Source organism: Neofelis nebulosa, chromosome 10 (assembly GCF_028018385.1).
Source record: "Neofelis nebulosa isolate mNeoNeb1 chromosome 10, mNeoNeb1.pri, whole genome shotgun sequence".
NCBI lineage: Eukaryota > Metazoa > Chordata > Mammalia > Carnivora > Felidae > Neofelis > Neofelis nebulosa.
The window spans coordinates 110,261,982-110,284,218 of record NC_080791.1 but is presented as its reverse complement, the minus strand read 5'-3'; the positions used below and the strand labels follow the sequence as shown (position 1 = coordinate 110,284,218).

Genomic DNA, 22,237 nt, shown 5'->3' with positions numbered 1-22,237 from the left:
ACCCTCTTGGGCGGGACCTTCTCAGTCTTGCCAGCACTGTTCCCCCGGGGCGGCACCGGACAAGGGCTACCTGGAAGGCGCTCATCTTGGTTCTGGGGAGAGTTTGAGTGTGCCTGGGACAGAGGCACAGGCAGGTATGGCTGTAAACTTAACTCCCAGCCCCGTTCAAGCCGTGCGCCGGCTGCGTGGCTGGGTGGCTGGGTGGCTGGGCGCTGGCTGGGTGGCGAAAGGCAGGTCGCGTCTCTCTGTTCGGTCCTGAAAGAGAGGTAGCTGCGTCTCAGTCTCCTTAATGTGCCACCTGACTCGAGGAGCCTGCAAGTCAAAGCATATACTGGGTGACGACGGCTCCACGCCCAGGTCAGGCTGGGCTTTTTTGCCAGCTTCTTGCCAGAAAGGATTTGGGTCTCATTGATCCACCCGTAAATACGGGCTTGTGTTGAAGTGTGCTCCCATGCCAATTTAAGTACATTTCTTAATTTCGCTACTGGTACAGAATAGGTGCTTAATAAAACTTGGTTAAAAGAATGAATGAACGAACGAATGAATGAATACACCAAACCGGGTCTGTGACTTTAGATTTGGGCGTGGATTCTTGTTGGGGTTCGGGGATGGGGGATGGGGGGGGGAACGTGAATTTGGGCCACACCAGGTCCCGGATTGCTGGAGGTCTGATTGCTGGAGGCTGTCCGGATGTGCATTCCAGGGGGATGGGGAGGTGAGATATGAACTCAGATGGACAGAATTCAGGAGTCTCCAGGCTGGAGGAGGTTTTACCTGGTTGGATGTGACCCTCTGTTGAAATCCCACCCTCCACAGACTCTCAGGTTTGGGTCCCGTTGTGGGTGACCATGGCAGGCCCCTGCTCACGGTCAACCCAGAGGCCCGGCCGGTGTGGTGTTTTATCCTTAGCTCCAGGTGCTACAGGTATCCCGTAGCCACCTCTCCCTCCTCCCCTCCCCACCTCCCATCCAGCTGAACCTGAGAGCTGTTGTCCAAGTCACAAGAACCAGATACCGGATATTTCATTAGTCTAGAAGCCTTTATTTGGAGAGGGATGCTTGTGGAGCTGGCCACAGCTCCTGTGCTGCACAGAGGCGGAGTTATTAGAACAGCCTCCCCTGAATTAGGAAGGCAGTGTAGACTCTCCTCTGCCAATGCTAGTTATGCCAGAGGCCAAAGCACCAGAGCTTGGTGGAGAAGGTGCATGCTGCATGGGAGAAGGCGTTCACTCGTCTGAAGGCCACGTACGAGTGAGGGCGGGGAGGTGAGTGGGGTTTAGAAGCCGAGTGGGCACATGAGGCTTAGTAGAAGTGGAAACCTGAATCTTGTATCTCGTCCCTTGATCCTCTATCTACGGTGGTATGACCTTGTGGCAATGGTTGTTCCTCCCTGGGCCTGTTTCCTCATCTGTAGAATGGGGCAATAGTGTCTGCCTGGAGAGGAGATGGTTACTGCTGACCACAGGCCACCTGCTTCTACCGCTCAGGCCAAATGAGGCAGGCCGGGCACTGCCGAAAGTTGTCAGCAGGCTCTAGAGAGATCCTGGAATTTGCTAAATGAGGCGTGAGAGGAAGAGGACAGGGTTTAGTCTCAGGTTTTCATAGGATTTGTCCAAGGCCAGGGGCCAGCCAGCGTCTGTCTTCCTGTAGGCTGCAGGAAGAGAGGCAGACCTGGAGGGATGACAAGGATGGGCTAAGTTTGGGCCGCTCTCACCTCCCTGGGGCAGGTGTGCGTGTGTGTGTGTGTGTGTGTGTGTGTGTGTGTGTGCAGCTGCTGTTGCTTCTCCACGGCTAGAGTCTTGGGACAGGATTGGGGCCTTTGGGATGGACTAACAGCAAAAGGGGCCAGCGGCCCCCCCAAGATACTTTCTTTTGTGGCCCTCAAGCCAGGATTTCTTAATGTCAAACGGCCCTGTCACTCTGGAACAGACCTGAGGCCTCCGAGTGAGCCAGGCCAGAACTGGGGCAGGGCTATAAGAAGAGAGGCACTATTTGAAGTGGGACAGGAAGTGGGCAACAGGGTAGTGGGGCCCATCGATGCCCAGACCCTGGCAGAGGCCCAGCAGGCGAAGACGAGCCTCAGCCAGGCTGGGCCCAGCACAAGCCACACTGCAGTAGGGCTCCTCGTATTCACCAGGCACCAGGACCTCCTCCAGCAAATTGAAGCGCAGCAGGCCTTGGTCATGAAGAGCCTGCAGGGTCTCACGGCTGGCGGTGGAACTCAGAGCCTGAAGGTGCTGGGAAGCCAGGCACATGACGCCCACCAGGTGGCCACGGGCGCGTGGGTGGGTGGGCAAGGCAGGCCGCAGGCCACAGGCCACCATAGCTGCAGCCAGCAGCAGGTCCACACCATAGAGCTCCAGGATCCAGTCTCTCAGGTAGAAGCCACCCATCCGAGGGTTGATCTCGATGAGTTTCGGCCCGGCCCTGGTGAGCTTGAGCTCCACGTTGAAGACCCCATCCAGCAGCCCGCAGCCCAGGCAACAGCGGAAGGCTGCCTGCACCAGCTGTGCCTCCTGCTCCGGTGCCAGCCCAGTGGGCATGCAGGCCGCCGTCTCAGTGAAGCCAGGCAGCCTCGTGGGGCCATTGTCGGAGACGAAGGCGGCCAACAGTCGCCCACCATAGACCACCAGATCCACGTCGTGCTCGGTGCCCTCAATGAACTCCATCAGCAGCATGGCATTCCCCCAGCCCAGCCCGATGCCGGGGTGGTCGGCCTCACCCTGCAGGTCGCGGGTGATCCGGGAAAAGTGTTCGTGGCACTGCGGTGCGTCCTCCACCAGCCGCACACCCACTGCGCCTGCCCCAAACTCCAGCTTCATGACACCCGGCAGGGGCACCTGGTGGACGGCCCTCTCCACATCGGCCTCACTCTCCAGCGGGCAGCAGGGCACAGCATGGAGGGAGGGCGCGGGCCAGGGTGGGCCATGGCAGCGCAACAGGTGCAGCTGGGTGCAGCTCTTCTGCTTGGCCAGGCGCATGGCAGCCGGGGGGCTGCAGGGCAGACCCAGCTCCTGGCAGAGCAAGGCCGTGAGTACTAGGCAGTCGTCCCAGTAGGAGAAGCAGCCATCGAGCTGCAGGCCACGTGCCCGCACCAGTTCCGCCAGCAGCCGCGCATTCTCTTCGTCCCTCCGGTGCTCTGTCACATCAAAGTGGATGAAAGTCTGCACCAGTTGGGATGCAAAGTGGTTGGGATCCGACTCCACTAGGTGCAGCTGCAGAAACCACCAGAGGGCAACACACCCAGGTCAGCCTCTGCTGGACGCTGGGGAGATAGGATGGGGCCACGAACGTGGTTCTGGCCCTCAGAGGCGACGGAATCACCGGTTCTCAGTGCTCAAAAAAACATCTGTTGATGACCGACTAAACGGAAGGTGCAGAGATAACACACTTAACCCAGCCTGAAGGGGAAGGAAGGCATCTCAAAGGAGGCAATACTTCGGTAGGGAGCTGAGTAAGAATCAGCCAGAGGGAAAGGGTGTGATCTGAGTGGGCAGGGGCTGGAGCAGAGAGAGAGAGAGAGAGAGAGAGAGAGAGAGAGAGAGGCAGGGCTGCTGGGCTCATTCTCACTCTGACCAGAGCTTGTAGGGGAACCACCAGGGTTAGGGTTTGGGACAGGTGGTCTGGTGGCTTTGGGCATCATGTTCTTGGCCATCATTCACCCAAAGAGTTCTGACCCTCAGGGGGTGCCCACAAAGGAATCCAGTGGGGCCCTGTGCCCCAAATCTCACTGCCCGCTGGGGGAACACAGACACAAAGCAGCGGGTAACCAGGGCAGAGACAGCTCCTGAAGAGAGGGGAGGGTGGCTGTCTGCACAGTAACACTAGGCGGCGGGAGGAGTGGACATTCCAAGTGGAGACCACCGTGTGCAAGGCAGGGAGTGAAAAGACGTGGGAGTGGCTGGGGGGAGAATTTCCTAGGGGGCGTTGTACTGCGGAAGAGGGAAGAGGAGGCCACTGTGGTAGATTAGGGCCACAAAGAACCTAGACATTTGGCCTCTGTTTTATCTGTTCAGTGCAGATAAGAATGTCTGCGCCGCCTGCATGGCCCCGGATTCTGTGATGTGAGGCCACTGCTCTGAATCTGATTCGGGATGTGTAAGCTGCTCCCCAGCACTCTCCTCACGCCCTCAGGAATTCAACCTCGAAGGGTCTGCCCTTCCTGCAGCATACGGCCGGGCTCCTCAGGCTGGCATTCGGGGTCCCGGTTCTGATACTAACACTGAATGACCCCCTCCCCCCACCCCTCCAGCCCTTCAACGCTGGTTTCTTTTTGCCCCGAAGGGCTCTATGCCCTCCCGGGGGACCTCTTACACCCGGCTGGAGCAGAACGCGGCCAGAGGCCAAAAAGTTTAGACTTCTGTCCTTGGGCGGGGCGGCGGGCCCCACCCCTACTCCTGGGCTCTGAAGCCCCCAGCGGACACGCCCAGCTCAGGCCCCGCCCCTAGCGGTGCTGGCCCCGCCCCCAGAGCTCACACCGCCCCCGCGCCCAGGGCACCGCCTCCACCTCCACTGAGGCCCGGGGGTCAGGCCCGGCCCCGCCCACCTTGAGCCCGTAGTCGCGCGCCGCCTCCCACACGAACTTCTTGCTGACGCCGCCCGCGCCGATCAGCAGCAGCTGCTTGCCCTCCATGAGGCAGTGCGCCGAGCGTCGCAGCATGGTCTCCACGAGCGGCGCGGCCGCGGCCTCCCGGGCCGCCGGCTGCGGGCGCTGCGCGGCCCACAGCCCCTCGAGCGCACCGCACGCCTCCAGACACAGGCCGCCGTTCAGCTCCAGGGCTACGGGGGTCAGCGCGCGCTCTGCCACAGTCAGCGCGAAGTCTACGCCTGGGTCGGGGCGGGAGGGCGCGGGCTCAGCGCCGCCTGCCCTCCGGCCTCGACCCCCGCCCCCGCCCCCGGCCCCGGCCCGGGCCGCCCGCGCTCACCGAGGAAGTCAGTGCGGGCCCGGCGCCCGCCGCGCTGCTCAGCGCTCAGGCCGGCCTCCAGGGCCAGCACGGCGGCCAGCGCGGCCTCGGCCGCCGCCTTGACGCGCCGCCGCACGACCGCCACCTGCGTCGCCTCACCCAGGCCGCACCGGGCCAGTGCCACCTCCAGCGTCTGTGGCAAGGAGCTCTGGTGCCGCAGAGGCCGGTCCTCACGGCCCACACTGCACACCACCTGGGCAGGGTGTGGCTGAGGGTGTCGGTCCGAGAGCAGCCCTCCAAGGACTGACACTGCCCCGCCCCCGCACTCCTACCCCGGTGCCGGGAGATCCAGGCCAGACCTCTCACTGCGCATTCAAGTAGCCCAGTCCTCCCTTGTGACTTACGCTGCACAAGCCACTTTCCCCTGCCACTGCCCATCTGGTCCTTTACACCCTGAGGGGCGTCTACCCAGGCTTTCAGGCCCAGCTACGGTCTCTGTTCCCTGAAGGCTCCAAGCCTACTTGCTGCTGCGAGCCCCGGGGGCCCGTGCCACCCCGCTTGGCTCGGAGCTATGCTCCCCAGAGGGTCCTCAAGCTGCCCTAGGTTCCCCAGCTTGGAGGCCCCCTCCTAAAGGGCCCTGGACACTGGAGGTTCAGGGACCCTCCGTCAGCCCCTTCTGTGGGCAAGAGCTCCTTGGGAATAGGATTCAGCCCCTGGCCCTGGTGCCTAGTATGGACTATCAGAGCTCCTGATGGAGGAAGGGTGCAGGAAGGGGAGGGAAAAAGCTTCAGACCCAGGAGTCCTCCAGGACACCACCAAGATTCCCCCCAAAGATTTTGTCCTCTCTCTCCCCAGGGGCCCTCAGCAGCTCATTGGAGCCGGGCTGGGTTGGGCTGGCCTGGGCTGTGGCAGCAGGGTCAGGACCTGAACCTGGGCCACACTCACCTTGCTCAGCAAGGGCCTGTCACCCTGTGTCCGACATACCACAGCACAGATCCGCACGGCCAGCTCAGGGCCAGGTGGGGGACTGCCTGGGGAAAGACATGAAGCCTGAGCCCGGCACAGAGCAGCCAGGAGGCCGAGCCGGCACCCACTCCTGGCTGGCCCAGGTGGCTCTCACCTGGGAAGGGCAGCCGGGCAGGTGGGCACACAGCCTCCACCAGGACACTCTCCTCCTCCTCCAGTTTCTCCAGCAATGCCAGCACCATGTCGCCCACTGTGCCCAGCTCCTTTCGCGAGTACAGACGCAGTGCCTGCCGCCCCCGCCAGCGCCAGCCACTGAGCTTCACGGCCACCTGCAACAGGGAGGGGAGGGGGGCCTCCTTACCACCCCACGTACGTATGGGGTGGGATGCTCACACGTAGGATCCAGTGTGTAAACTGAAGCAAGAAGGCAAGGGGTCGCCACAGAGATAGGCCAACAGCAGGACCCCAAGTTGGGGACAACTTCCCAGCAGGACTTGGTAACCATCCGTGGGTCCCATCCTGCTGGCATCTGCACAGACCTCGGAGGCGGGAACCTGTTACCTGCAGGGCATCACCCAAGGCCTCGGAGCGCAGAAAGGCCTGTACTTCCTCCTTCACCAGTGTCTCCTGGCCCTCTTTGCCACTCAGCTCCACCAGCCGTAGTCCCGGGCTGGCATCCCCTACCCGCAGCAGCGCCGGTGGCTTGTAGGTGAAAGCCAGGGTAGCCGGCACAGCCACGCCACCCTGCTGAGCCAGCAGTCTCCTGGTCAGCAGCCTGTCCTCCAGCAGCCGGGCCAGCTCAGCTGAGGCTCCTGTGGGGCAGGTCAGGTCACGGGCAAGTTCAGCCGCCTCTCGACCCCGGCCAGGTCCCAGCCCCAGGCCCGCCAGGAAGTAGGTGGCTCGGCGTGGGGGGACAAAGTCATCTAGGAATGTCAAGCCCCCCGGGTAGAAGCTCACGGCCTTGGACACCAGCAGGGCCGACTCGCCCGGCCGCCCAGGTGCCGGCACCTTCATCAGCCAAGCAGGGGACAGGCAAAGGAGCATGTTTCCTGCGGGCAGAAGGAGGACGGCTGCTGGCCAGGGAAGGCTTAATGCCCCCACGCCCTCCACCTCCAGCCCGGGGACCCCGGGTAGTAGGGGGCAGCTGCTCCCAGAACCCACCCCCACTCAGAGCATGGCAGCTGGCCCAGTGGAATGCAGGCAGTTGCCAGGGTCAGTGGGTATTTTGGGATGTGGCCGGGCCAGGGCAGGGCTGCCCTTTCTGCAGGAGGGGGTGGGGGAACTTGGGCACACACTCACCCGGGCTCTGGACCCCTCCTTCCAGCAGCACGGACAGAAAGGTGCTGGGGGATCCCAGAATGCATAAGGTCACCTCCGCACCAGGGCAGCCTCGGGAGGGGAAAGAATGTGGCCAAGCTCAACAGGGGCTCCCCCCGATATCTTTCTGCCTACCCTTCCCTGTTCCATAGCCCTGCCCTCGTCTTAGGCCCCCAGGTCCTTCCCAGAGTGGGATGAGAAGAGTAGAGAGGACAGAGAAGAGACTGGAGAGAGAAGGGGTGCTGCCTGCCCATCCCACCCCATGAGGGTGGCTCCCTTCTCTCTGCAGCTGGCCCGGAAGATACTGGAGGCTGGGTGACCGGAGACCTGGGTTCTAGCCTGAGCTCTGACACTGACTTGCTCCGTGACCCAGGGCCCCCATGCAGTGTGGGGAGGAGTCCCTGTGTCTCAGTTTCCCAGTGTGTGATCCCCAGGAGAGCCCAGTCTGTGATTTTCATGTCTTCTGCCTGTGAACCCCTCTGTCCACACAAAACCTTTGTGGCCATCTAGTATATAAAACAGATAAAGCAGGGGAGGAGTCTTGAGTCCCAACTGTTAGCAGCTCCCAAGGCACTTCTAGAGAAGGTTTCGCTCCACAGAACATGGATTACAAATCCCATGGCTGGGTCTTCTGGGATACGAGGGAAGTCTGGATCTCTGCTTTACTGGTGCCAGATGCCCTTTGAAACAATACTTGCCTGCCCAAAGTTGACTGGCCTTGCTTCCCTGGCTTCAGATCCAGACAGAGCCTGGGGGAAGGGGCTGACCTTGACAGGGATGGGAAGCAGGCCGGGCTGAGGGTGCCTCCCTCCCCCTCCCAGGGATACACCCCTCCACGGAGCCCTCGGATACCTGTGCGGGGCACCTGGCTGCGGTCCTGGGTCTCCGGCAGGCCAGCTTGCTGCAGACAGCTCTGGAGGAGGCTATAGTGGTAGACGGTCCACGCCCGGGCCTCCGCTCCCTCGAGGGAGCCCTTGCAGTCCAGGCCCACGTCATGGCGCCAGGAGCCAGAGAAGCAGCCTGGGGGTGGCAGGCCAGCGCCTCCTCCCCATGGGCCCTCCTCTTCCTCCAGGTCCTTGGAGGCCAGCGGGCAGTCCCATGCGGGACCCAGTGGATCCAGAGAGAGCTGAGAGGGGCAGAAGTGGTGGGTCTTGGGCAGAGTGGGCAAAGGACACATTAAGTCACCCAAGGGTTACAAGCCCGCCACGCTCCTGACCGTGGGTGATGTTTGGGGCAGACACTGTCCTAAGAACCAGGAGAGGATGGAGTCGGATTAGGGGATGAAGGCCTGTCCCCAGGAGCAGGCAGGTGGGAGTGCTTTGTAAACCATAGGTGCAGTGCCCCGGGGAGGGAGGGGTGGGTAGAAAGCAACGTGCTGCTGGCTGGACCACTGCCCCCCCCATCCCACGCCAAGGTCTGCCCTAGCTTGGTTCACAGGACCAGAGGTTTTGGTCTGTTTGTTCATCAAGGCAGTCCTGGTGCATAAAACAGTGTCTGGCACGCCATAGCTTCTCAACAAATGTTGACTGAAGAAGAAATGAACAAACGAGCCGAGCGATCACTCTTGAGCTGCTCATTTCTCTCTGCTTGTCCGTAACCTGCCATCACAGAGTTCTGCTGAGGCCTAAATACGTAGATGGATCTGGTCCACTGCCATCAAAGTAGGTCTTGAGGACCTACTGTGTGCCCAACCCTGTGCTAGGCATTGGCAGGGGAAAAAGCCGGTGCCCTTTTTACAGATGTTCTGAGTCATGGAAATGCTTTCTTTGGGTGAAATTTTACACCCCTGCCCCTCTCTGAGTCTGGCTGACTCCCACAGGAGGCTGCTCAGAGGCTCAGTGTGAACACAGTGGGGGACACAGGTGGGCCTGTCCTCCGGGGGACAGGCTGGGCTACCTGTGAGGTTCCTTTGGGCTCTGTGGGGGCCTGGCATCTGCCCTGTCCCACCCCAGGATGCCAGTGAGGCTTGGACTACAGTCATGGGGAGACGGCGTGCTGTGGCCCCGGAGGGCAGGTCTGGGCCCGAGACCTGGGCTTGAATCAGAGCTAACCAGTGCCAAATTCGGAGCCTCGTGCCTTCTCTTGGAAGGTGTGCTCCCTGAGAGCCCGGACTGTGTGTTCACTGATACATCCCCACCCCCAGAATGGTGTGCACAGACGTACGTGCACAATAAATGTTGCAGGATGAATGGGTGCGTGCCAAAGGGGACCAACAGTGCCCATCCCCAGGGCTGATGGGGGAGCGTCTGGCACACAGAGCTGGGAGGCAGCAGGGGGTATGTGCAGCTGGTCGCAGGTCCCAGTCGTCTGCACGGGGGTGCCCCCAGGGTTAGGCTGTTGGATGCCAAACTCTGCCCTCTGAGCCCTCCCTCTGGCCAGGGGCTTGGGCCTTTGGGGGGAACGACCAGAGGATACTCACCATCTTACAGGTGGGGTGGCTGGCAGGCTAATGGCAGAGACAAGGGGAGAGAGACCAAGGCGGGAGTCAGGGCAGAGGGGTCTGTACCCCACTGCCCAACCCCTAAGACGCGGGAAGAGAGGTGGCCGCCACGGTGCCTCCCCCTCACCCCGTCCCTGACAACAGGTGTCCAAGCCTGCCCCACCTCCACCCCAAGGAGGCGGTGAGATTTCGGCCTCCGGGACCGCTCGGATCCCGCACCCCTGAGCTCACACATCGCGGGCTGAGCCAGGCGGCGCTGGGCCCTTCCAGCGGGCGGCGCGCTGGGTCCCCGAGACCCCTGCCCCCGCCCCCGCAGCCCCCGCTCCCTGGCTCTCCCCTGGGCGCGGGCAGGAGCCGGGGTACCTGGAGGGCTCCCTGACTCTCCCCGGGGCGCGGGCAGGAGCCGGGGTACCTGGAGGGCGGCGGCGGCGGCGGCGGGGCTGGCGGGCAGCGCGGCGGCGGTGGCAGCACGGCGGGAGCGGGTGGCGCCGCTTTATATAGCAGTCCCCGGGAGGGGAGGGAGTGCCCAGTGCGGGGCGGGGGCGGCGCGGGGCCCCAGCCAGGACCCCACCCCCCACCGCCTCGCCGCCCGCGACCCAGCCCGAGACCTGGGCTCCAGGGTGGAGCCGGGGAGAGACGGACAAAGTGGAACAGCCGGCCAGGTGCCAACGGACGGGGATGGTCAGAAGAGAGGGTCACAGACACGAGGCTGTGGGGAAGAGAAGGCACAACCGGGACAGGGGCAGAGAGAGCCCGAGAGAGGGACAGAGGGAGAGAAAGTCCGGGAATGAAGGAGGGATGGAAGAAAGGGGGAGGGAGGCGCCGAGGGAGAGGGAGAAGCCGGAGAGGGCAGAGACCGGTGGTGGCCGGGCTGCCCTTGGCCTTTGGGGGTGGGGTGGCCAGGAGAGCAGTCGGGGCACACAGTCTGGAGTCCTGCCCTTGGATAGAGTCCTGGGCTCCCTAGCGCATCCAGCCCACAGCAATGTGTCTCAGCCAGAGCACTCTGGCCTAGGGCAGACTGTCTCAGAAGCCCCTGTTAGGCAGGGGTCCCCATACATCTGTGGGGTTCCTGCCTCACCTCTCCTGGCCCCTGCCAGAGTAGGCACCAATCAGTAAGATGACCCCAGGAGCGGGGCACTCCCAGTTTCCTGGGGTACCCTCTGCCCTGCAAGAGGCCAAGAGGGAAGGGGGTGCCCAAGCTGTGGGGTTCCCAGTGGATCTGAGCACAGGAAGGGGGGGGGATGTATAGGATCCGCTTCGCCCAAGTCTGCTGGACGCCAGCGGTCACACCCAGTCTCCCCAAGGCAAACAACATGACGCCCGGGTGCACTCACCCAAGCACCCACAGAAGAACACCTCAAGTACTTCTCGAGAAGTCCGTTCTCTTGCGCGGGTAGCGCGAGCTCCACTGTGATCCCACTGGTGGGTGCAGGGGTGGGGCACGGATGTCACCAAGGAGCACGAGCCTTGGCAGTTAACAAGAGTTAAAAACTGAAACTCAACCGAGTAAATTTTAAATATTCTATTGGCTTTATCCAACGATGCATAAATTGGCAACATCCCATCTAGCAGATAGAAAGGAGCTCTGAGAGGCTGTGCAGAGTGGAAGACTTATAGGCAGAGGGGAGCAAGGGCAAAGAAGTTGCACTGGGCAAAAAAAAGTGGGTTCTTGTAAAATCACTTTCCTTTAGGGAACGGCAGAAGTCTATCAAGCACATTGCCCAACTAGTGCTGACGGGTGATTCCCGATCCTGGTTTAAGAATCCATTTCTGAGGGGCGCCCGGGGGGCTCAGTCGGTTACGTGTCCGACTTGGGCTCAGGTTATGATCTCGCAGTTCTCGAGGTGGAGCCCCGCATCAGGCTCTCGGCTTTCGGTTGTCAGCGTGGAGCCCGCTTTCGGATCCTCTGTGCCGCCCCCCTCCACCTCTCCCCTGCTTGTGCACATGTTGTCTCTCTCAAAAATAAATACACATTAAAAAAAAAATTCATTTCTGGGAGAGCTGAGACTGGGTTTGGCAAAGTGGGACTAAGCATAAGCATCTCCATTTTGAGCCTCTGGGGTTTTTTGTTTTGTTTTTGTTTTTAATTTTTAATGTTTATTTATTTATTTTTTAGAGAGAGAGAGAGACAGAGTGTGAGCAGGGGAGGGGCAGAGACAGAGGGAGACACAGAACCTGAAGCAGGCTCCGGGCTCTGAGCTGTCAGCACAGGGCCCCACGCGGGGCTCGAACTCACAGACCGCGAGATCATGACCTGAGCTGAAGTCGACTGAGCCACCCAGGCGCCCCGAGCCTCTTGTTTTCAACACAAGCCATGCAGCCTCTGCGGGCTCAGGTTTTTCATCCTCCAGTGGGGATTATGATGCAAACGTTAGCCCAGGCTTGGCCGGGCAGGGGGCACCTAGCAGAAGGTAAGCGCTCCCCTGTAGCCTGTCTTGACTTTGTGCCGTGCGGAGGGCTTTGCGTGCTGTATCTCCCTTCACCCTGTGAGGTGGCAGTTACGAGTCTCTGCCGCTTACAGATGAGGCAAGCGAGGCTCAGAGGGTAAGAGGGCATTTCCTGTGTGGGGACTGCAGGGAGCCCAAGTTTGGCTTCCGGACGGTGTGGGGATGGGGGGACCCCTGGGGTGGGTGGCGGCCCAAGATGGGGGCCATGGCGGGGATCCGACTGCCTTCCACGAGTAAGTTTGTTTGTTTATTTCAAATGTTGGGTTATTTTGAGAGACAGCACAAGTGGGGGAGGAGTGGGGGAGGGGGGGACAGAAGATCTGAAGCAGGCTCCTCGCTGACAGCAGCAAGCCCGACATGGGGGCTCAAACTCACAAATCATGAGATCGTGACCCGAGCTGAAGTCGGCCGCTCAACAGACTGAGCCACCCAGGCGCCCCCGTTTATTTATTTATTTTTAAGTAATCTCTCCACCCAATGTGGAACTCAAACTCATGACCCCGAGATCAAGAGTCACATGCTCTTCCGACTGAGCCAGCCAGGCTCCCCTACCCTTCCACTTTTTTGCTTGGTCCCTACTCCTGTCCCTTGGGCCGTCCCAGGCCAATGGACATCGCCGGGCGCCATCCCAGCTTCAGTCCCTGCAGGATGAGTGCTGTCAGAAGTATGGCTTGTCTTCCCTGAACCCCCTTCCGAGCAGGTTTGTCGGGAGCCGGGGCTGCCAGGTTTACTGAGTGTGGTTGTGCAGGTTGCTCACTGCACAAAGGTACCCAGCTCAGTGGTGACCTTCCCTCTGCCACATGGAGCTGCATGTGCCTGGAGGAGACAGATCTTTTCCCAAGTAGCGTGCAGGTGTCCTAGAGGCTAGCATAGTCTTGTGAGGACGACGTGCGCAGGTAAGGGTTTACATGAGGAGGGAGCTAGTTCTCTTCTGGTTGGACGCCCCCCACACCCCGCCTGGCTCGGGCTCCCCACGTAGATGGTTGATAATGGCACCTGCCCAGAAAATGCTTCCCTGAGTAGAAAACGCAGTGACTCAGCCCTAGCTGGAGAAGTCCTGACGGAGACCATTTGCCCCTAGGGTCTCTAGCCAGTGGGACCCACTGTCACCATGGCCTCCCTCCCAGCCTCACGACAGATTCCCGGGCCCAGGGCCGAGATTGCTGCTTTCCTGCTTCCCTACTCTCCCAGCAGAGGAGCTGAGCCCATGGAGGGTAGGGAGTTTACGAGCAGACTCTAGGAGCAGATCCCCCCACTCTATCTGCTACAAAGACTGCATGCTATGCCTTAAGCCTAAGGTGTCTAGAACTCACTGAGCCCTGTACCCTAGTGGCTCTGCCCCTCACTGTGATCTTGGGCTGGGCACTCAGCTTTGCCAGCCTCCACTTCCCCCCTTTTGTAATGAGGCTATCAGTGCTACCTGCGGGGTGGGGTGGCGGGGGGGGGGGGGGGCTCTGAGAAAGTATTCTGGGAACTGCAGATGACTAGGTTATTGTTAAGCTACAGACAGGTACTTTAGTGGGGTGGGGAGGAGGAAGGGAAGGCCCTGGAAGCTCTCTTTTTTTTTTTTTTTTAACGTTTATTTATTTTTGAGACAGAGAGAGACAGAGCATGAATGGGGGAGGGTCAGAGAGAGGGAGACACAGAATCTGAAACAGGCTCCAGGCTCTGAGCCGTCAGCACAGAGCCCGACGCGGGGCTCGAACCCACGGACCGCGAGATCATGATCTGAGCCGAAGTCGGTCGCTTAACCGACTGAGCCACCCAGGCGCCCCCTGGAAGCTCTCTTTAACTCACAGGGGCCCAGCCGCTGCCCCACATTCCAAGGGGCTGGGGCAGGGCTAGGGAGTGGGTGGGAGCAGGAGAGAAAATATCCCCCAGGACAGACCTGGGTGGGTGCCCAGCTATAGGGGGGACAGGTTCATGGCTGTCAGTACGGAGGCAGGGATAAACCTTGGGTCTGCCATGGGCAGCGAGGTCTTGGCCAAGTTCCCTCCCTTTCTGAGCCTCGGTTTCCCCCAGGAAACTCCGCAGATCTGGATCCGGACCTCTGTGTTCTCTCTTCCGGGCCATAGGCTCCTTGGGTGCAGGATGGTTGGCCCCAGAGCCAGGGCCTGGCCAGGCACATAAGAAGCGCTATGTGAACATATGTAAGAACAGGTGCGTGCCTACAGCCGGTGGCCCTGTCACCAGAACATTCCAAATCAGGGGTCTGACCAGTGGCCAGGCCGGTGTTCCAGCACAGCCATTGGGAGGAACAGATTGAATACTCCACCATCTAAGTAGGAGTCCAGATGCTTTGTCCCAGTACTCCAGAGTCCCACCATGCCCTGCCACCCTCCACCCTCCACCCTCCACCCTGCAGGGGCAGGCCTCCAGGGAGGCAGGGCACCCGGGAATGGGCACTGTAGGGACACAGCCTGCATCAGAACCGGCCCTGTTGTCCTGGCGATAGCTCGTGTCCCAAGCACCCCAGGCACCCACAGGGGCAATTATCGAATGTGGGAGGGAGTTTCCATGGCGGCAGTCCCGAGGGGGTGCAGCCAAGGCTTTGGAAGGGGGCAAGGGGCCTTTGTCCTGGCACAGTAGGCTTTTGTTCTTGCCCAGCTGTCTCCGAGGACCAGACCAGGACCATGGGTGGGGGGCGGGCTTGGGTTAGAGTACCCCCATCCTTGGGGGTCCTGAACCAGCCTGGCGGGGGGGAGGGGAGGAATAGGGGACAGAGCCCCCTCCTGGGCCCAGCATCCACTGGGGGAACCTTCCTTCCACAGGTGCCAGAGCCTTACCTGCCCCGCCCCCCACCAGAGGCCGGGCAAGGCGGCTTCCCATTGGCTCCTGTTGCTGGCAACCACCTTTCATCAGCCAATGGGCAGCCTCAGTGTATCCTGTTCCACGCAAACTGGGGCTGGTCTAGGAGAGGCCGGGCTGTGAGGGGGTGAGGGTGGGAGTGGAGGGGCAGCTGGTCTCCAATTGGGGGTGGAGAGCACTCAGTCCAACTCCAGCCAGGTTTCTGCTCAGTCAGACTTTATTCTAGGCCTCCCCAGGAGCCCCGCGGGGGCCCCTCGCCCAGCCAGCTGCCCTTAACCCCACAGTCCTTCAGCTTCCATTCTTGCAAGGGCCCAGCACCGGGACAGCTCCGCGGGAGAACGGCAGGTCTGGGCCCCCGAAACCACACCGTGTGACCTTCCTTCACCCTTGTGTCCGACAGGGTCTGCGGGAAGGGAGCTGATTTGCCAAATCCCGGCAGTAAAGTGCGGTGCCCATTTGTGGGGCAGGCATCAGGCAACCGGGCACTTGGGGTTAGGGGACGCCGAGTCCATGGTACCTCAGAAGCGAGACCTTCAGAATCGGGTATCCAGGAAGGAGGTGGAGCTTCGATGAGACCTGGAGGGGCCCTCGACAGGAGGGCCCCGGGACCGAGTCAGGAGCCCGTGGAAAGTCTTGCCTCGGGTCTGGGGCTTGCGCCGTGGTGGCCTGGGCTCCTCCGGGGGCTGCACCACTATTCGGGGCACCTCGGGTCTGGCGCCTCCCCGCGCTCCTGCCAGCTGCTGGGCCTCGAAGATGGCCTGGGCCCCAGGCAGGCGGGCCTGCGGCCTTGGGGGTGGCCCGGACGTTGACTGAGGCAGCTGGGCCAGCTGGGCCCTGATCTCCCGCTGAAGGTCACGCTCAGACAGGGCCACGCTGTGCACCTGTGAGGGGCGGTTGGCGCTGAGTGTGCCCGGACTGGGGGAGGGCCGGAAACCGTCAGGTCCCCACAGGGCGGGCAGGACCCAGCCCCAGGAAGCGGCTGAGGGCTGAGGGACTGACAGCCAGACTCGCTAAGGGAACCATAGAAAGCCGCTTGAAGCCTGGGGTTTTCACATTCTCTGCTGCTCAGAGGACAGGAACTGAGCTTTGGGGTCTCGCTCTGACTTCCTGCCGTGAGACTCAGTTTCCCCAGTTGAGCAGCAGGAGCTGGGCCATTGTGGAAGGCAGGCAGGGGGCACCCACCTGAGACATGAAGACCTCCTCCTGCAGCTGGGTGGGGGGGATGGCTCGTAGGGCACCGAGCGTCTCCAGGAGGCCCGGGCAGGCCAGGCGCTGTTCTGTGGTGCCCAACGCCAGGCGCACCAGCGTCAGCCCCACACGGAACAGCACCTTCACACCTGCAGGCCAGGGGCTCACTCAATGCAGGGCCAGCCCCGCCCCTCCTCAGTCCTGCACCTGAACCTGCTCTTGGCCACACTCCTTCCACCCTCCCGCAGCTCTGCGGCCTTGACTCAGACCAGGAGCAATGAACGACGGTGGGGCTGCAACTGGGGGCACTGATGAGTAAGTCTCTGCAGCCGCAGACACGTCGGAGCAAAGCAGCCCGCCAGGAGCCGGGGGCTGCCCCCGCTTCACCCAAGCCTGTTCTCTGGGCCTCAGCAACTCGTCCTTACGAGGAAGGGCCAAGTGGGTGCCAGTTAAGACCCGTGACCTTCTTGTTCTGGAGAGATTCCAGCCAGAGCTCTTCACCCCTGAGCCAAGAGCACAGTGCACACGGGCACACGCACACGCCTGCATGCTCTCAGGCACACTCCGGTGTGACCTCGGGCTGTTCCCGGGGCCTCAGAATCCCTTCCGGGCAGCCTCGGGGACCAATGAGGCCCGGTGACAACTCTGACTCATAAAGAGATGAGAGCCACCAGTCATGTCACCATCACGATGAAAGGAGCCCCTCACAGTGCCCGTCCTGTCCTCAGCGGAGAGGGCGGAAGAGGGCTCAGCCAACTGATCCAGCCCTGCCCTGCCGGGCCCCAGAGGTCCGAGGCTGGAGAGGTGGTGATGCGTACATGACAACTTGAACACCTGCGGCCAGAACTCCAAGGGGGCCTGGAGCCGATGGGGCACACAGTAGGTGCTCAATAAATGTACCGATTGACATCTACCAACTTTTGGTTGCAACTGCCAGACAACCCGCACAGAACAGGACGCAGGTGGGTTGCCCATGGGGGTCCCGAGGCAGAGCCCCCACGTCCTGAAACGTCCGGCTCAGCTGGGCCCCGACTCCACTCACTCTCGGCCCGACCTCTCTGGCTTCATCTTTCTCCACGCCCGTGCCCGCCAAGTCGTCTGTAGCCGCGACCCTGCGGACAGTGTCTCTCCTGGCCTCGCGGCCTCCACACGGGCCCTGCCAGTTTATGCCTCCCCCCATGCAGAGGCCAAAAGCATCTTGAAAACAGCACTCTCCGCCTGGGTGGCGCAGTCGGTTAAGCGTCCGACTTCAGCCAGGTCACGATCTCGCGGTCCGTGAGTTCGAGCCCCGCGTCAGGCTCTGGGCTGATGGCTCGGAGCCTGGAGCCTGTTTCCGATTCTGTGTCTCCCTCTCTCTCTGCCCCTCCCCCGTTCATGCTCTGTCTCTCTCTGTCCCAAAAATAAATAAAAAAAAAACGTTGGAAAAAAAAAAAAAAAAAAAGAAAACAGCACTCTCCTCCCACTGCGCCCCTAACACTCGGTCACATCCCTTGTTTTATTTTCTTCGTGGCACTTAGGACAATCTATAAATACCTGCTCTTTTTTTTTTTTAAGCTCTATGCTCACCGTGGGGCTTGAACCCACGTCCCCGAGATCAAGAGTCGCATGCTCTACACCTCTATAAATATCTTGTTACATGGTTACTGCTGTCTCCCCGCCCCCCCCCCTCCCCCCCAGAATGTAGGTGTCCTTCATGCTGGTGATCCCAGTGTCTACAGCAGTGCCTGGCACCCAGTGCCTGTGGGCTCCGGGGATGAGCGCTGTTCCGCTCCTACTGGCCGCGTCCCTGCCGCTGGCCGTGCCTACTGAGCCCGGTCCCTGAACAGCTCCACTGCTGCGATCGATCTCCCCACCTCTGCCCCCAGCCCGCCTCCAGGCAGAGCCTGCCCTCCCTAAGGGGGGTCTCACCACAGGCGCAAAGCTGGGGATGACACTGGTGATGTGCAGCCAGGGGCTGCGCTGTTACCCCAGCGCCAACCCGACGCCATCACCCTGAACACACTCTGGCACCCCCACCCAGGCCGGGATTGGCAGCGGCAGGTGGGGCCAGGCACGGCTGGTGCGCCCGTCCCCGTGCGCACCCCAGGCTCCCGGCCCTGGCCACGCCCCGCCTCCAGCTGCCTACTCACCCTCGCTGAGGAAGGCATCCCAGACGCGCAGCACCGTGGGGAAGGGCAGGGAGCGGGCGAAGAGGCACAGGAACCACTCGGGCAGGTACAGCAGAGGCCCGACGCCCACCTGCTGCAGGTGCTTGTGCACGCGCGGGAGCAGCCGCCGGAGCAGGGCCGCGAACACTTCAGCGTCCAGCTGCACAGCCTCCTGCAGCCACGTCCGTCCGTCCGTCAGCGCGACTCGCAAACCCCGGGCTCCCCCTCTCAGTCCCTAGGCCCCTGCCTGCCTGCCTGCCTGCCCAGCCCCTCCCCTGTGCCCTCCGACCCCCTCCAGCCTCTCACCATGTGGGGCCCGTAGTAGCCGGGGAGGTACACCTCACAAATCTGCACCAGGCACCAGAAGGCCTCCTGCGGGAGGGGCACAGGCCGTGAATGCCCGCACCGAGGGGACCACAGAGGGAAGCACAGGGCAGGGGAAAAGAGCACGGGGGAGGGCCTGGGCATCATCCGGGGGTGGCTCTGGAGCCTGGAGCCTAAACGCGGCCTAAACTCAGGCTCTGACCGAAAGACTCCTCACTGCCCAGGTAGAGGCCGATGATGGGTTTAGGAAGGTGGAAGTCACAGGGCTCACAGTATCGATTTTCAGAGTCACAGAGTTGGGGCTCACTGGTCAAGGGTTGGGAGGGTCCCAGAGTTCAAGTCCTGGGTTCGTGGGGGGTCATAAGGGTCAGAAGTCATGGTCACGGGGCTCAAAATCAGGAGTTGTGAAGTCAAGGTGATGACATCCAGGTTCTCAGATCACCGGGACAGGGGTCAGGGACCAAGGGTCCCAGGTTTCTGGAGTCAAGATCGTTGGCCTTGAAGGTCACGGAGGTTGATGGTCATGAGGCCCCAGGTCACTAGCACAGGATCTGGGAGTCAAGGACCCCAGGTCCCTGAGTCCAGAGTTCCTGGGGTTGGGGGTCACGGATCACTGGGGTTGGGGTGTCAGGGTCTCGAATCCCTGAGGTAGGGTCTAGGGCACTCACCTCTGGGGGCAGGTGCATGAGCAGCACAGCAGCCACAGGGCCCTGGGCCTGACAGTAGCCCTGTTCGGGCCGATGCAGCGTGTAGGCCTTGAGTACCTGCAGGAGCCCCTGCTGCCTGTACCAGAAGACCCCGTTAGGGGTCAGTCCTCCAGGCACCCCTTCCCCACCCGCTGGCGGCCCCTTCCCAGGCCTCAGCCCCCCTGGGCCTCACTGGGTCCCCTGAGATGGAAGGATATAAAGCTGAGGTGGGGGCCTGGGCCGATGTGCCCTGGGGATCGTGGGGCCGGAGGTCTCTGGGGGTCCCTGGCCTCCTACCCATGACCCTGAGGTGACACAAACATCTCGTGCAGAGGGAACTGGCGGTGCAGGTCCCTGCTGATGGTCTCCATCCAATGCGGGTCTCCAGGGGCCTTGGCCAGTTCCTGTGGGTGGACAGGAAGGTGGGGGTGAGGGCTCAGAGTGGCGAGGGGCTCTGAGAAGGGCAGGCAGGACCCCTGCCAACTCTATTACCTTATAGGTGTCGGGGCTGTTCTTTTGACACACGTGGGCCCCGCACAACAGAGGCCAGCACCGGGCCCGCAGAGCCGAGGGGATGCCTTTCCGGCACTGCATCTTTACCTGTGGGCGAGGCCAAGGGGTCCCGTTAGAACAGCTAGGCCAGCCTCTCCTGCTTCTGTTGGCAGGTCCCAAGCCCCAGCCTGTCGTGGGGCAAGGGTCACTTTGGGCGGTAGGGGAAAAAGGCAGGAGGTCCCGGGATGCGGGAGGGGTAAATTTTGCCAGGGCACGGGCAGAGGCAATGGGACCATCGTCCCCTCACCTTCTTGTATCGCCGAGACATGGTTTTCTCCCAGCGTGAGGTCATCTCTACCCACTTTATCTCTCGCTGGCGGATAAGGTCTGCAGGAGGGTGACCGGGCCTGAGGGCACATGACACAGGTGTCGAGGTGTGGGCCAGCTGTTACCTAGAGCCCACATCTGCCACCCTTCATGCTACCCGGGTAAACTCAGCTCCTGGCCCCGGAGATCTCTGGGGAGCCCTGGGGCGGGGGGGGGGGGGCGGTGACCTGTCACCCAGGAGTTGCCAATCGTTGTCATGGGGACAGGAAAGGATGTGGCTCTGATGTGGGCAGAAGCAGGAGAGGCTGAAGGGGGTGTGTAGGAGTGTGCTGGGGGAGGGGCTGGTTGGCCGTCCCCCAGGGTAAGAGAAGCTAAGTGGACAGAGCCCCGGACTAGAAGCCAGGAGTCCTGAGTTTGAATGTAGTTCTATTTGGTCGCCGGCGTGACCTCGGGCAAGTTCCTATCTGCACTTGTTTTCCTGTCTGTGTATTGGGAACGGGAGAGGGTGAGGGAAGAGGTGTGGGTTCTTTGGTTAGGTTCTGGGATTATTGGGGCAGAGATTAAAAGGGGAAGGATGTCTGGCCTTAAGGATAGGTGCAAAGCATTGGAGGTTCAGGGTAAAAGAGACAGATCAGAGACACTCTTGTCTCAGCCCCGCTGGCTTTAGGATTCTACCTGGAGTGTGAGAAGGGGTGACACTGGCTGAGTCCCCAGACCCTCCAGGACCCTCGCGGTTGAGCCTCACTCTAAAATTCATCCCTCAGCCCCCATCCTCAGCCCCAGCACCCCGCTGCCCCCCATCTCTCCCCCACTTACCCTGGCTCTGCTGAGCTGCCCCCAATGAAGCCATAGCGGTCAGCCTGGCGATATGGGCCAGGCCCACTCAGCTCGGAGTCAGATCCCAAAGAGCTGGAGTCATCCTGCAGCTCTGAAGTTTGCACCAGGTCCTCCCCTAGGGCCTGGGCCATGGTGCCCCAGACCCCTGCTACAACAGGCTGCAAGATGTGGGGGGAGCCAGGGTGAGAGGCAACTCCTGATCGGCCTGGGGCCTGGGCTCCCATCTAGCCGGTCCCCAGCCCGAGGACCTGACTGTGTGAGGTTCAGAGAGAAGAGGCTTCGGGGTATCTCACCAAGCTCCTTCTGTCCCCACTTTTATTGGGGGAGGGGAGGGTGGGCCCTGAAGTGGCAGAAAAGCCAGACCTCTGCATAGAGGCCCAGCCCCAGGCCCAGCCCCTGCCCCTGCCCCCCCCCCCCCCCCCAGCCCAGCTTACCTCCCTGCTGCACCTCACCTCCTCCTCTCACTTCCTCCTCAGTAGCAGACAGCAACCCGCTGGGGGGCCCCTCCCACACTACCCTCCCGAGTGTGGGGGGGGTCACCCCTTCCTCCCCGAGGCTCTTCCGGTCTGCCCCAGTGCTGTGGGCTCCTCCCACCCTTCCCGTGGGCTCTCCGTGGGCCCCCGTGGGCTGGATGGCGGCAGGCTTAGGTTTCCGCCATGGGTGTGACGGGTCAGGGCCCACCAGAGGTACAGAGGCCAGGCCACCTCCAGTTTTGAGGTTACCGGCACATAAAGCAGTTCAGGATTCCAGTGAGAATTATGGTTTATTATAGTTTTGCTCTTTACAAAGTAATGCTTTGGACACGCACATAATGCAGCGTTATTATGCACTCAAGAAGCAATGACGGAACTTATAAAAAAAATATTAACTTAGCGCGCACCACAGTGTGGACCAAAACGCGGTGGGTGTCTGAGTCTGGCCAGCTGCCTGGGGGCCACAAAGACTCAGGAGGTAAAGGTCCTCCATGAATGTGAAGCTGGGGTTTTGGCCCAGCCCCTTGCTATCTCTGAGCCTCAGTTTCTTTTTCTGCACCTTGAGGACTTAATCCGTGGTGTATGGGGAGACAGTTATTAACGTACTCACACCACACTCCCGCCCACGGTGGGTGGGAAAGACTGGTCAGCCTTTGATAGAGAAAAACAACTTCCACAGTATTTCCGGTCCCATACCCTCGGAACTGGACTCGGTCATTCGTCAGGGGAGGGACCAGACTCGACCCCGCCCCACCAAGCCCCACCCCACTGGCCGGGCTCCGTCCTGGACACACACCCAAACTCTGCGTAAGCCCCGCCCCGCCCCGTCACCTATGCCCCGCCTCCGGACCGCCGCGGCCGCGGCTCCCGGCGTCCGGCGGG

At 61.4% G+C, this 22,237-nt stretch overlaps 2 protein-coding genes across 6 annotated transcripts; both read right to left on the bottom strand.

Annotated features, from left to right (window-relative positions):
- Positions 1-1,020: 1,020 nt before the first annotated feature.
- On the bottom strand, positions 1,021-11,503 carry CARNS1 (carnosine synthase 1). Of its 3 annotated transcripts, XM_058689814.1 has the most exons (11): positions 10,961-11,503; positions 9,990-10,335; positions 9,606-9,632; positions 8,039-8,312; positions 7,169-7,258; positions 6,431-6,918; positions 6,024-6,198; positions 5,849-5,934; positions 4,925-5,171; positions 4,546-4,826; positions 1,021-3,214 (listed from the first exon to the last, which is right to left on the bottom strand). In XM_058689814.1, exons 3-11 carry the CDS (start codon positions 9,606-9,608, stop codon positions 1,988-1,990), a joined length of 2,871 nt encoding a protein of 956 aa, XP_058545797.1. In that variant the 5' UTR covers positions 9,609-9,632; positions 9,990-10,335; positions 10,961-11,503; the 3' UTR covers positions 1,021-1,987. The 3 variants fall into 3 exon arrangements, with proteins under 3 accessions (XP_058545797.1, XP_058545799.1, XP_058545798.1); XM_058689816.1 differs by lacking the exon at positions 10,961-11,503 and having other exon boundaries at positions 4,925-5,156; positions 9,990-10,575; XM_058689815.1 differs by lacking the exon at positions 10,961-11,503 and having other exon boundaries at positions 10,039-10,056.
- A 3,577-nt stretch (positions 11,504-15,080) lies between these two features.
- TBC1D10C (TBC1 domain family member 10C) lies at positions 15,081-22,120 on the bottom strand. 3 transcript variants are annotated; one of them, XM_058689824.1, is made up of 10 exons: positions 21,317-22,120; positions 20,862-21,040; positions 20,026-20,125; positions 19,719-19,826; positions 19,524-19,630; positions 19,209-19,323; positions 18,523-18,588; positions 18,199-18,388; positions 16,064-16,218; positions 15,081-15,762 (listed from the first exon to the last, which is right to left on the bottom strand). In XM_058689824.1, the coding sequence occupies exons 2-10, from the start codon at positions 21,011-21,013 to the stop codon at positions 15,415-15,417; spliced, it is 1,341 nt and encodes a 446-aa protein (XP_058545807.1). In that variant the 5' UTR covers positions 21,014-21,040; positions 21,317-22,120; the 3' UTR covers positions 15,081-15,414. The 3 variants fall into 3 exon arrangements, with proteins under 3 accessions (XP_058545807.1, XP_058545808.1, XP_058545806.1); XM_058689825.1 differs by having other exon boundaries at positions 21,335-22,120; XM_058689823.1 differs by lacking the exon at positions 21,317-22,120 and having other exon boundaries at positions 20,862-21,168.
- Between the last annotated feature and the right edge of the window lie 117 nt (positions 22,121-22,237).

What these genes read in the sequence shown, in the direction of transcription:
- CARNS1 (XM_058689814.1), bottom strand. An exon ending in AGGAGGGGTCCAGAGCCCGG is followed by an intron (nt 6,919 to 7,168) that starts GTGAGTGTGTGC and finishes TTCTGCCCGCAG; the next exon opens with GAAACATGCTCCTTTGCCTG. An exon ending in TGCCCGGCTGCCCTTCCCAG is followed by an intron (nt 5,935 to 6,023) that starts GTGAGAGCCACC and finishes GTCTTTCCCCAG; the next exon opens with GCAGTCCCCCACCTGGCCCT.
- TBC1D10C (XM_058689823.1), bottom strand. Translation starts at nt 21,106, where the DNA reads ATGGGAGCCCAGGCCCCAGGCCGATCAGGAGTTGCCTCTCACCCTGGC. An exon ending in TGTCTCGGCGATACAAGAAG is followed by an intron (nt 19,827 to 20,025) that starts GTGAGGGGACGA and finishes CCTCGCCCACAG; the next exon opens with GTAAAGATGCAGTGCCGGAA. An exon ending in AGGAGGTCTTCATGTCTCAG is followed by an intron (nt 15,763 to 16,063) that starts GTGGGTGCCCCC and finishes CGCCCCTCACAG; the next exon opens with GTGCACAGCGTGGCCCTGTC.